Source organism: Cydia fagiglandana, chromosome 19 (assembly GCF_963556715.1).
Source record: "Cydia fagiglandana chromosome 19, ilCydFagi1.1, whole genome shotgun sequence".
NCBI classification, from domain to species: Eukaryota; Metazoa; Arthropoda; class Insecta; order Lepidoptera; family Tortricidae; genus Cydia; species Cydia fagiglandana.
Genome location: NC_085950.1, coordinates 852,290 through 866,761, shown reverse-complemented (window position 1 = coordinate 866,761; position 14,472 = coordinate 852,290). Strand labels below are relative to the sequence as shown.

The following is a 14,472-nucleotide window of genomic DNA, read 5'->3' as shown; positions in this document are numbered from 1 at the left end:
ATTGTTATATCGTGACCGTTACATCCTTATCTCGTCATCTCGTGATATATTTGCGTCACATAAACATCAGAGTCGTAAATAACATCGCAATGGGTCGCAGTTAGACGCGTAGTTGATGAATGTGCCCTAATTTACGACGTCTTAAATTAGTCTTGTACTCTGTATCTTTAGGTATTTCAATAAATAAGTTTTTGGCAAAAATTTCATTTTTGGTACAAGCTTTTATCGCTGACTGTACTTTTCTTTCCACGGGCAATTAATACTCATCGAGACAATTCTAAAAACCCCAAACACAATTAGGTTTCGTTGTTTTATCACAAAGTTCCTATGGCCACCTCTGATCTCCATCATCAGATCAGCTCGATGACACCGTAAAGGATGACTCACGTTAGACCGGGCCGTGTCCGGGCCGGAGCTTCCGGAGCTTCGTTTTCTATGGAAAGCATCACGTAATCGCCTGTCATGTCATAGAAAAGTATGCCCCGGAAGCTCCGGCCCGGACACGGCCCGGTCTAACGTGAGTCATTCTTTATATTGCATTGTCACCCGACTTACGTATGTATGCAAAATTTCAGATCAATCGGAAACCGGAAAGTGGATCAAATTTAACTTGAAAGATTTGATAACAGACAACGGAATAAAAGCTTGTTAAAATAAATAAAATCTACCTTCAATTGGCTCCTATAGCCCGTTGAGGGTAGATAAAAACATTACACGGTCAAAGAATGTGGGTTAAAGTCAGGTAGTTCAGTGACTGATCCAGGTGGTTTTGTATTTGGTTGGTTAACCAATAAATCGTCGGGTGACAAGCAATAGTCACTAAGTACTATCAAAAAATTAAAGTAACAATGCAGTTTATTACACTTGTGACACGGTTTATTGTCCAATAATTTCAATGGTGTTAGTTAGTGAAGTTTGCTTGTCACCCGAAGAAATGTTATAACTACCCGAAAATGTGCAATTTGTAAAAATTGTTGGTAGTATACCAACAATTTTTACATTTATTTAAATACCTAAAGGCTATAGTTTTAGTTACGACGATACGACCATCAAACCTTCAAGAAATATGCGTACTTCCATCTTAAATGCCGGCAACGCACTAACAAGCCCTCTGGTGTTGCGGGTGTCCATGGGCGACGGTTATCGCTTACCACCAGGCGATCCGTCTTCTCGTTTGCCTCCTATATCAGTGGGGCGACACTCCTCGGGTATTCTCGGCTCCGTTCGGCTCAGCATTGCTCCGAGCAATTATTAGGGTTGGCACCACTTGACGTCCTTTTGCTTACACGATCACAAATAAGGATAATGACTTGAATTTTGACGACCCTAACTTGAAAGGGATAGTGCCATACATTAGAAAGGGACAGCATGATTCGTCCCTGAATCGCTGTCAAACTTCGGTTTTATAGGAAGTGTCCTTTCTGTACGGCAGTACTATTATGTATTTTGTGTCTATATCATAAAACCGGGCAAGTGCGAGTCGGACTCGCGCACGAAGGGTTCCGTACCATAATGCAAAAAAAAAAACAAAAAAAAAAGCAAAAAGAAAACGGTCACCCATCCAAGTACTGACCCCTCCCGACGTTGCTTAACTTTGGTCAAAAATCACGTTTGTTGTATGGGAGCCCCATTTAAATCTTTATTTTATTCTGTTTTCAGTATTTGTTGTTATAGCGGCAACAGAAATACATCATCTGTGAAAATTTCAACTGTCTAGCTATCATGGTTCGTGAGATACAGCCTGGTGACAGACGGACGGACGGACGGACAGCGAAGTCTTAGTAATAGGGTCCCGTTTTACCCTTTGGGTACGGAACCCTAAAAACATACTTTCTACAAGCTTCATTGACATAAATCCGTCTTCTTCTTCTTCTTCTTCTTTAAGTGCCTTCTCCATCCCGGAGGTTGGCGACCTTATGTCTATATGCCATTCTATCTGAAGTCATGCGAATTAGTTTTTCTGTACTAAATCCGTCAAATACTAATTATTAAGCCGACTACTGACTAACAGGCCGCCGGACGATATCGGCCTGTCAGTTAGAACAAAAATTTGACAGCTCCGAACAACTGACCGGCCGATATCGTCCGGCGGACTGTTAGTCAGTGGTTGGCTTTATATAAATATAATAATAAACTGACCGTTCTTGTGATAGTATCCGGTACCGGACGATGAGCCGCTGCCGGACGAGCCCGGCGGGCCGTCGTCGGCGTCGGACGCCGGCAAACCACTCTCCATGCTCAGGCTTCCCACATCACACTCGCACTGCACTACACTGCACTTCACTTATCTGGAAAGAAAGAAAAAAGTTTTTGGCAAAAATTTCATTTTTGGTACAAGCTTTTATCGCTGACTGTACCTACTTAGGTAACTAATACTCATCGAGACAATTCTAAAAACCCCAAACACAATTAGGTTGCGTTGTTTCATTACAGAGTTCCTATGGTCACCTACTGTCTCCATCATCAGATCAGCTCAATGGTACCATAATATTGCATTATCATCCGATTCATATATGCATGCAAAATTTCAGCTCAATTGGAAACCGGGAAGTGGATCAAATTTAACTTGCAAGATTTGATTACAGACAGACAGACAACGGTGAGGTGAAAGTAAATAAAAGCTTGTAATAATTATACATATTAGTCTCTGGTATTTTTAACATATTTTTAACAGCGTGCAGCGGTACTTCATGAAGAAGATCCTCGAAAATTGGATCGAATCGTGTCGAGCGTTTATTCGGCTTATGAGTATAGTAGTAACCCGTGCAATAGTTATTTGTTTTACAAGGGGGCAAAGTTGTTGTTTAACCGCTCGTGCTAATATTGATATCCGAGCAAGCGAATAATTCCAAAATTTTCACCACACCAACCCGAAGAAAATATTAATTGTAAGATATCAAATAATGAACGAACCAAATCAAATCCAAATGAATGTTATTAAATATGTATCATTCAAAATCATCATTTAAAAGTAAATTCAACCAGCAAACATAAGAAAAATTTGCATTTGATTACTTTGCCTCACATGTGAATAAAATGCAACATTGCTATCGGTTGTTGAACAATCAAGAGAGCCTTTACCAGTTGGTGTCGTGAATAATAATTTTTCACCTCAGCAGCTCGAACAAGGGTAGGTACTTTGCTTCTTAAAAACAGTGAGCAAAATGCGATTAAAGCTCACTGAGTCATTTTGTCTCACTCAGTGAGCAAAATCGCATTTTGCTCACTGAGTGAGACAAAATGAGTGAGTAAAATCGCAATTTGCTCACAGAGTGAGACAAAATGTCATTCAAGTGACCTTTATAGTCAAATGTCATTTCAACATGCGGGGTCTAATACAAGTTCGATATAATTGGGTTCTATTATCTCTGTCCCTCTAGGTATGTTCTCACTGCTTAGGGTGAAAAATTTTGTATACTACACGAGATCAAAGTTATTTACATCTCGTGCGCTTTTGAATCCCTTACTACGCTCAAGATTCTAAATTAGATTTACTCGCTACGCTCGTGAATCTATTATAGAATCTTTCGCTTGCACGGGACTCAAAATAAGCACTCGAAGAAATATCAAACTTTGATCTCTTGTTGTACAAATAACTATTAACACGTTCCAGTCTCACAAATATCAAATCAAATTAAGATTTTTAAAATTTCGACTGCATTGGCAGTTTTGGCTGATGGTATGCCTAGATAGCTCTAGACCCAAAACACATGTGCTACTTTACATTTGGCTAAACTTCTATTTTCGTAAGAAATCAGTCACGGAGAGGCAAGCCACCTGCCCTTTATATATAGCTTCAACTATATATGTAAAGGTATTTATATGTAAGTTCATATACAAATATTTGTATATGTATACAGTATGTGTCTGACCATGGGGCTTTAATTCCAGGGCTTGATTTTACTCGCTAAACTGAGCTACTTTTACTATGGGACCAACCCTAAAATCGGGGAAATTTTTTTGGCTTTTCCATAGAAAACGTCGACATCTGATCAGCCAAAATGTATGAAAAAGTAAAAAAAAAATTCGGGATTTCGGGGTTGGTGCCATAATAAAAGTAGCTCAGTTTAGCGAGTAGAATCGAGCCCTGGATTTAAAGCCCGATGGTCAGTAACACCCTGTATTTAGCTTCTGCCTGCGTGGGATGATGATAATGATGAAGATCAAAGTACCAAATTTCATCTAAATCCGTTCAGCCGTTAAGCGAGACGGTATCAGACAGAAAGAGTTCGCGTTTATAATATAATACCTACAGGTTGACTCATAATTGTTGCAGGTGTTTCTTGGTCTAAATCTATTTGCCTATTTTGATATAAGATTAATAACAATACCTATATGTATTTTGTTATTTGAACACATAGCTTATCAAATCGGTACGAGTATCAATTTACGTTCTAATGTGGTTAAACCAGCAATATTATTGTAGATCAAAGCAGACAGCCGACACAATAATGGAATCCAATTGTTTGGTTATTTACTTGACACTGCTAGGTTAGTGTTGGCAGAAACTCGAGTCTTTTGAGTCTCAATTTAAAGAACTCGACTCGTTTTTACGAGACTCGAGACTGCGCAAAAAAGAACTACAGAGTCGAGTCCTTTATTGGATCTTTGTTAAACGCACTGACGAGAGAGTCCTGGAAATTGTACAGCTTTCTATAGTTCGTTTTTTTTAGCATTAGAAAGAACTCCACAGAAGCAAGCGTGCAGTTTTTATCAGGCTCTTTAATTGTTAATAATTATTGAATTATCTAATGTAGCATGGTCAATACATATAATTTACTTCAAATTATTACCGCTAAAAGTGCCGGATTTGGAACCACAAGCTTACTTCTGCGAAGTTCTTTCTAATGCTAAAAAAAACGAACTATAGCATCACCGCAATCAGATTGTAGCAATCCAAAACGAACTCGAGCCTACGAATCAAAACTCCGTCAAAAATGAATGAATGAATGAATTGGTTAATGAAAGCTTGATTTCAGTCAACTAATGGTCCATAAATAAATACTAATAGTATTTTAATTTTTAACAAGCAGAAACGTCTGCGAACGATGCTCATCACCATCATCATCATGATACTCCAGCGCTCTGCCATCTGAGCCACCAAGACCTCATCCCTAGCCAGCAAATCTTTCCACCATATTATAGGTCACCAATTTATCCCTGCATGTATTGGTGCGCGATAACTAGGCAAATTACATCATTTTGATATAATTTTGATGTCAGTGTACATTAGAATCGGCGGAAAACTCGAGTTTCGACATAATTATTTAAGTCTGAAATACACAGTTGAGTCTAGCTAGTCTCTACCAACACTATGCTAGGTTGTGGTGATATTGACATTATCTAGGTCTATTACTATTGATAGCTTATATGATTGCCGGCTTTGTCTTATGAAGTGGAGATGGAAATCTATTTATTGAAGCCGTGATTGAACTCTACTCTCTCACGATATCACTGTTAAATATGTTGTCTAGTATTTAGTAGGAGGTAAAAAAATAGTTTTATCTTTGAGAAAAAGATTTAGGATTAAGGCCTTGTGGGTTTAAGCCCAGGATCGCGGATGTCATGGTTTTGAATTTTATTTTTATGTAAGTTTAAAAATTACAAATTGGCATAGTTAGATAATATATGTTACTGATTTAAGTACTTAAATAGTTAATAAACAAAAATAAATTGGGTTTGAAAAACTGACCATTAAAATTAATCTTATTTTCAGAAATCCCTTATTACACGTTCACCATATGTACAAAAACTATTCCTTTTTCATTCCAAAAACACTATTACACTATTTTAAAACATTATTTTTCACAACTGTCGTCAATTTTCACTTCCACAAAAACTATTCAACTTAAAAATGCACGGAACATTATTATTTTCGTATATAGTTCAAACACAGATATATTTTGGCGATGCGAGCGGCGCGCGCGACGGCTTTTCAACCACTATTTTTACAAATGGCCGCCACCGGGAGTCGGGCGTCAAAAACGCTCTTAATTTATATTAGCGATTTGTCTAATGGCGTTTTGATCGCGGAAATGGGTCAGTGTGACAGCTGGAATGCGTTTCACAACTATACAACGGAAAAACACATTGTTATGAGAATTTTTAAACTATGGATAGAAAATAATAAAATGATGCTAGTTCCAGATTAAATTTTAATTATGAATTACGTCTGTAACGTATAGGTTTTTTTCTACTCGTGTACTTTTATCTGTCATTTACATAGTCACGAACGAACATATAAGGGCATACATTATTAATACTCCTTAAAAGTCTATAGTCTATTGCCCAAAAAAGCACTTGTGTCGTTTTAGAGACATTACGATACGGTAAGCTAGTGCAGGTAACAAACCAACGTGACAAACGATTGAATGCATACGGTTTTTATTAAAAAAAAAACAAATTTGTACTGAGTTAATTGCTACCAACATAATAAAATATACTTTTTTTGGTATCATCACTATTGGAAGGTGGTCTTCTAAGGCCTGTAACACACTTATACCCTACAGCACCATAACCTTTAAAAAAAAACATAACCATAGACATTACTGGTTTGTTTTTACGTTTCCCGCCTTTCCCGGTAATTTCTTGTTCTTTAAGTATTTTGCGTTACTATTTGTTTTGCGTTCATAAAAAGTGTTGAATATGGACAAAGAGGACAACATTGTTTATACACCTGAAGAATTATCCGCTGCAGCACAAGCAGCGACCGAAAATTTGTTGCCTAAGTACTAAATCGCAGCACCTATACGACAAATCTTATGAGAAGTTCATGGCGTGGAGATTGGAACACACATCTTCGTCATTCTCTGAAAACGTCTTATTGGTGTATTTTCAAAGACTTTGGAAGCTCCGGATCAGATCTATCTTTTAAGCAAGGTATGTTATATAATTTTTTGATTTAAGGTACACAGTACAACGAGCTATATTAATGTACATATATTTTTGCATTGAAACTGAATATTATTTAATTCTCCGTTGTCTTGTTACAGGTTGCAGTTATATTTGGTATTATGGGTGCTTGTCGCAGAAAAGAGCTACATACATATAGTAATACCTACTATCCAAAATTTACATTGACATTTTCATAAATAAAATTTTGTTTATAATTTTTTGTATTTTATTTAATATATTGCCTACTCATAGAAAAAGCATTGTATGCAACGTTGTATAAGTAGTCAAAAAATGCTCATGGCGTATTTATTAACAATGTTCGCCTTCGGCTCACATTGTTACCCACGCCACTCACATTTTTTGACCCCTCTTATAAAACTGTTGCATAAAATACTATTTTTATTATCGAGCCTATAAAGTGTCCCACTGTTGGGCAAAGGCTTCCCCCCTAGACTTCCAATCTTCCCGATTAACTGCAGCATCCGTCCATTTGCTGAGAAATGTGTCCAGTGTCCTGTTTATCAAAAGCTTATACCTTGTTATACAAGTCGAAGCTTTTGTTAGAAAGGGACTTCCACTTGTTTTTTTTTATGGTGTAGGAGGCAAACGAGCAGACGGATCACCTGATGGTAAGCGATTACCGCCGCCCATGGACACCCGCGACACCAGAGGGGTTGCAAGCGCGTTGCCGGCCTTTAAGATGGGAGTACGCTCTTTTCTTTTTTTTTCTTTTTTTTTGTATTACAATGATTAAAGCTCACAAACGAGATTTCCATAAACTAATTAATCTCTCGAATCCCTAAGTGTACGAGCCGTCATGCTAAGCTAGGCATTCATAAAATGAAAAACCGGGCAAGTGCGAGTCGGACTCGCGCACGAAGGGTTCCGTACCTTAAAGCAAAAAAAAACGGAAAAAAATGCAAAAAGAAAACGGTCACCCATCCAAGTACTGACCACGCCCGACGTTGCTTAACTTTGGTCAAAAATCACGTTTGCTGTATGGGAGCCCTACTTAAATCTTTATTTTATTCTGTTTTTAGTATTTGTTGTTATAGCGGCAACAGAAATACATCATCTGTGAAAATTTCAACTGTCTAGCTATCACGGTTCGTGAGATACAGCCTGGTGACAGACAGACGGACAGACGGACGGACGGACGGACGGACGGACGGACGGACGGACGGACGGACGGACAGCGAAGTCTTAGTAATAGGGTCCCGTTTTACCCTTTGGGTACGGAACCCTAAAAAGCACTAGACCTCGAGGCTTGTTTAGCTCCGTAAAGGTCCGTTACGCGCACAGCTGCGGCCTACCCCCACCCTCCACTTTAAAGGTACAGTCAACTAATTCAAATTCTATTTTATACCTAGTCTAGATGTTTGTTAACTTTATGTATGAAGAATAAAAAAATACACATACAATTTGTAGAATACAGTCACCTGATCATGAAGGGTTAAATATATACCTATTTCTGTTATTAAATATTTTTATGGTAATCACTCATCATAATGACAAATTGACATACATTTTATATTTATATTTTTTTGTGAATTCTACCCTGACGATCCTTTTTGGGAGATAAAAAAAAAATTATATAATGGTTTATGGAATTCTTGCATGTTAGTTTTTAGTTTTTGACGATTGTGATGTAAATTCTTATAATTTTGGCTTAGGCAAAGTTGTACTGTAATTTATTTCATGAAATAAATAATCTAATCTAATCTATGAGACTAAATATTACGAGCTAAGTGAACATCAGCCTTTTTGAAACAAAACCAGAAACAAAATCGTTATAAATAAAATATTATAAAAATATAGATAAAATATATACACATACATACATCACTGGCTCAGTGACCCAAAGAGGATCTTGGCCTCTGACACAAGAGAGCGCCATTCTGCCCTATTCTAGATAAAATATATTATAAATAAATTAAATTAAATTAAAAATTAATAATTGGGGACATCTTTCACAGATCAGATGCATGTATAATTATTGGTGCAATAAAGCATATTTACTTACTTAAATACATTTCATTATTTAACCTGCTCACAGAATTTCAGGAAAACCGGTTGCAAAATGCGACTCTAATACATATGAAATGTTTATTCTACTATATTGTTCTACAAAAAACTAGCCTTATTAATTAAAACATCAGAATATCATCAAGTAGAACGCTCACAATAGACACAAAAACGTCTAAACTTTTTTTTAATCCGTAGAGAAAAACGGTTACACACAATTTAATCCAACGCTCTCTGCGATATCGCTGCCGCCTGTACCCGGGCTATAACCGCAAAAATCGAAGTTCGCAAATTGCGGGGATTTTTCTCTGTCACTCTAATTACGCCTTCATTGGAGTAAAAGAGAAAGATCCCCGCAATTTGCGAATATCGGTTTTCGCGGTAGCCGCTCAGCTTATCTGACTGTACACTGTCATAATAGCAGAGGCTTTACCGCGACACACGTTCGACGTGTTGCCTCCCTGTCCCACTTGCGTACGAATTTACAAGTGCGACAGAGAGGCAACACTTCGAACGTGGTTTGCGGTAGGCCCTCTGGTTTACCCTAACGATTATGACGGTATCTTTCCGCCGCCGGCAATGGCTGATAAACGTGCGGCCTTACGGAGCATCCAGTTTTGTAACACGATACAACCTGAAGTTACGTGTGATTAAAAAAACCGGGCAAGTGCGAGTCGGACTCGCGCACCAAGGGTTCCGTACCATAATGCAAAAAAACGGAAAAAAATGCAAAAAGAAACGGTCACCAATCCAAGTACTGACCACGCCCGACGTTGCTTAACTTTGGTCAAAAATCACGTTTGTTGTATAGGAGCCCCATTTAAATCTTTATTTTATTCTGTTTTTAATATTTGTTGTTATAGCGGCAACAGAAATACATCATCTGTGAAAATTTCAACTGTCTAGCTATCACGGTTCGTGAGATAAAGCCTGGTGACAGACAGACGGACGGACGGACGGACGGACAGCGAAGTCTTAGTAATAGGGTACGGAACCCTAAAAAATATTATCATTTGTACGGTAAATTTTTTTGCAAATTTGTATATAAGTTACTTACATCCATATTTTTTTCATATTATTACTCGTAATAGATGAAGGAACTAAATATTATTTATTTTGCCATAAATTAGAAGGAAATCAGCAATGAATTTACAGGGTCACGTAATAGGCGGTCTTATTGCTAACAGTCATCTCTTTCAGACAAGTTATCTTAGAATTTTAATGTAGTTTTGATAGTAAGGAAAATTATTATTACTTACTTATTATAATAATCGTAAAGACATGTGTTTTATCAAAAATAATAGATAGTATAGAGGGGTCCTGTCATAGTAAATTTTGTAGTCACTGTAAAATTATTGCCATCTATCGACACACGACTAAAACTCATTATCTACTATTACTATTATCAAAAAAATGTGTATAGGTATATATGGATAAATGATTTTATTATTTTTATATCATTTTAACCAATATTTATTCCCTGATATCTATGTGTTAAAATTGTTAAATATGAAACGGTGTCGTCACGCCATCTAGCCGAGCATAGGCCAAAGGTGTGTGCGCCATCTATCCGAGAATGACTTTTTCTTGATTTCCGAGGCAGTTTTTTTCTTAGACTTTATTCATCTTATACGAAGTTATATATGTCTTTGGTTTTATGCTACAGATTACATTACGCAACGGCCTCCCAGCCTAGTCGGTAGTGACCCTGTCTACGAAGCAGGAGGTCCCGGGTTCCAATCCTGGTAAGGGCATTTATTTGTGTTTTCATCTCAAATATTTGTTCCTGAGTTATGGATGTTTTCTATGTATATAAGTATTTATATTATTATATGTATAAGTGTACCTATATTATATATATCGTCGTCTAGCACCCACAACACAAGCTTTATTGAGCTTACTGTGGGACTAGGTCGATCTGTGTAAATTTGTCCTATAATAGATTTAGATTTAAATTTAGTTTTATTTATTTAACTTAATGAAATTACAATATAAATTATGTTACACTAATCTATACGAATTTATGCTATGATCGTCAAGTAGGAAAATAACAAGTGATTATAATTATACAAATGTCAAGCAATACACAATTTAAATCATTATAAGCAATCGATTAATTAACTAAATTATTAACAATGTCAAATAATATAAAATAAAAAAACAATGTCAATTATGGCTAAGCTAAGCACGGATATCTTATAATGATCGTAAAATTAAAATAGATAAAATAAAATAAAATAAAAAAAGATTGCAATAGAAATGAGGCCATTTTCCCGGCCCCACCTCCCGCCACTTGGCAATGATCCCGCGCACTCAAAAACAGTTTCCTAATGTTTTCATTATATTTATTGTCGTCACTTCCCGTCGCTCGGGTCTATTGCCTCGTTGCAAGATATGTATTAGTTATTTTTTATTATTTAACTATAAAATCCCCGTGAGACTCGAACATATTGAAATTATTTTAAATTTAAACGGGTCACTCACGTATTACGACATGTGACTGACTAAAAAAATTTTTACCCTCCCATAGAACATGAAACAGCCAAAATGTACGAAACAGCCAAATTTATTTTCAAGATTTCGGGGTTGGCCCCATAGTAAAAGTTGCTTAGTATAATCCCAAGCCCTCCCTGGCAATGGGATTGCAGTTATTTTTTAGCCACCCTGTATACAGTGGTACTACTAAACTAACTGCCGTATTCGAACTTCAAGATATTCACAAGAGACGAAACGTACTAGATCCATTCTAGATACGTTATAGTTTAGATATCAACTAGTTCTCTTTTGCAGAGCAATTCGGGCAACCAATGTCACTTATTACGTTAGATAGAGTAAGATATCTATTAGATGTGAATTGGATCTCTAAGTCATATCCGTGGAAGTTCAAGAGTATCTCCAGAATCGCGCAAATGTCAAATTTGACAGGTTAAATCTTAAACATATCGTTATCGTATCTTGGTGATGTCTAATAGATGTCTATTCAAAATCCGAATCGGGCCCTAAATGAATAACTAGCTTAAATCTAAAATACGAGTAGGCCCTTGAGCCACTAATTGGCCCTTAGGATTATTTTAAGAAGTTAAAATGAAGCTTGGGACGATACAAAAATCTTAATAAATTGTTTATTCGTTCATTATGAATTTATGATCAAAGTAAACAACCAATCATTTTACTTTTATTGCCAATTCTTAGGTAAATCTATCTCTACGCGAAGTGGGAATCACCCTGAGACTATCGACGATCTGTCTACGCAGAATCTTTGACTTCTTCGGTCACATAGCCAGAAGACACGACACCCTGGAGAAAATGCTGGTAACAGGAAAAAAAGAGGGATATCGAAGAGGAAGAAGTCCTATGCGATGGACTGATCAAATCAGTGACAACTCCGGCAAGAAAGTTCACGAGGCCATTCACACTGCCGAAGACCGAAACACGTGGAAAGCAATAGTTCGAAAAGTAATTTATAGAGGTCACGGCCCTCAGCTATGAGGAATACGATTCAAGGAGGAGGTAAAACTGGCTAAAAACTAAATTGTTGATTTTGCCAATCATCAAAGCCGACCGACTAGGTTTTATAGGTAGCCTGGCCGAGTACTGTCAGCAATTCGTCTTTGGTAACGACCGCAAATAATTGTCTATTCTGAGCACGGAGTTATATTTTGTTTATGTTACGTCTGCGTTTGCTGTTATATTATTCTCTGTCTCTTTAGGTATTTAAATAAAAGTAATCAAAATCTACCCTCAAATTGCTCCATAAGCCAGGGTAGATGAAAATATTTCATGATCAAATAATGTAGGTTAAAGTCAGGTCGTTCAGTGACTGATTTATATTTGCGGTTTTGTATTTGGTTACTTATAATACCGGGTGTGGCCTGTAACACGAGCAAATAATTAAAACATAGATTGTACTCCGCAAACGGTGACACTTTTGTTCAACAACTTTTAAAAATTATGAAGTATTGAGACTTCCTATTTTTCATACAAAATAAATATTATCTTCAATGGACGCCATCGCCACGCCATATCATTGTGATTGACGTTGCTTGTCATGCCTTAAACAAAACAAAATTCGCAATACATCGCGTCTTACGATACATTTTAAAGTGTATTAAAAATACCAAAAGTTATTTTTAAAAATTGCTGAACAAATGTTGATCAGTACAAGGAGTACAGCCTATAGTTTAATTTTTTGCTCGTATTACAGGCCAAACCCGGTATATTCGGAATAAAACACTTGATAAAATACTGGTTGGTTAACCAATAAATACTTCATATTCTACAATACATAATACAATTTTGTTCCAATTTTGCAGCTTTTTGTTCGAGATCCAATCTCATAGATAGTTCTAGAAGCTCATTTATTTCAAATCTTGTATGGCGTCAAATTGAAAGCAATCTTCTCGCAGCTCGATATTTGAAAAATCTCAAATAAATTGGATCGCAATCTGTTTTGAAGAACCAGGAAAATAGTTTAGCTGAAAATTGATATCGGATTGTTCTGAAAGCATAGAGATATCTTGCCAAGCCATTTATAATGAAATTGAAAAACCGGGCAAGTGCGAGTCGGACTCGCGCACGAAGGGTTCCGTACCATAATGCAAAAAAAGGAAAAAAAATCGGTCACCCATCCAAGTACTGACCCCGCTCGACGTTGCTTAACTACGGTCAAAAATCACGTTTGTTGTATGGGAGCCCCACTTAAATCTTTATTTTATTCTGTTTTTAGTATTTGTTGTTATAGCGGCAACAGAAATACATCATCTGTGAAAATTTCAACTATCTAGGTTCACTATCACGGTTCGTGAGATACAGCCTGGTGACAGACGGACGGACGGACGGACGGACAGCAGAGTCTTAGTAATAGGGTCACGTTTTACCCTTTGGGTACGGAACCCTAAAAAGTTTAATAATACGGGTAACTCTTACATCTTTGAATTTCTTTACAGATGTACAGTGGCGTTCAAAATTGTATGGATAGATGTCGACCGTAATGCCTTAATATTACGGTTGAAACATCTCCATGTACTTTTGAACGCCAGTATACAAACAGCAACAATCCTAACTGTACACCGGTGGACCTTATTACAAAAGGCATAAGGTCCACCGATGTACAGTTAACAGTGTGGGAGATGGTACGCAGGTATCATCGCGATGTTTTCTTTCAACGAAAACCCTGTCCCTGTGAGCGTAGTGTAAATTTCGCAATAAGTCTCATTTCGAATAGGATTTTGAGTTTCCGAAACGTCCCGCTTGGCGCGTTATTCTAAATCCCATACAAAATGACACTTAACACAAATGCGTACGTCCGTCACGCTTAGGTAGAGCATTTAATAACTGGAGTCACCTTTAAGAGCTTCCCCCTCTGCCGAAAAATTTGCATAATTGTGCAAACTTTTGCATGTGGACTGACATCTGACATGGCTATTTTAAGTTACGTACAAATCATGTAGAAATAGCAATACATTTGACGTCCCCTCCCCCGCAAAAATCGGCAGACTGTTTCGTAATGAAAATGACAGCGATGCCATCTCCAGTTGCTAATGCTCTAAGCCG

General features: G+C 37.1%; 1 protein-coding gene across 3 annotated transcripts in view; it reads right to left on the bottom strand.

Annotated features, from left to right (window-relative positions):
• The window catches only part of LOC134673876 (KH domain-containing, RNA-binding, signal transduction-associated protein 3-like), a 201,367-nt gene extending 195,615 nt beyond the window's left edge, over positions 1 to 5,752 (bottom strand). For all 3 annotated transcript variants that reach the window (XR_010099515.1, XM_063531930.1, XM_063531931.1), the window contains exons 1-2: positions 5,693 to 5,752; positions 2,140 to 2,288 (exon numbers count right to left, since the gene is read on the bottom strand). Coding sequence is in view for 2 of the 3 variants with exons in the window: in XM_063531930.1 (XP_063388000.1) it covers positions 2,140 to 2,236 (97 nt within the window). In the remaining variant the exon portion in view is untranslated. The remainder of the gene's footprint in view (positions 1 to 2,139; positions 2,289 to 5,692) is intronic.
• Positions 5,753 to 14,472: the final 8,720 nt, after the last annotated feature.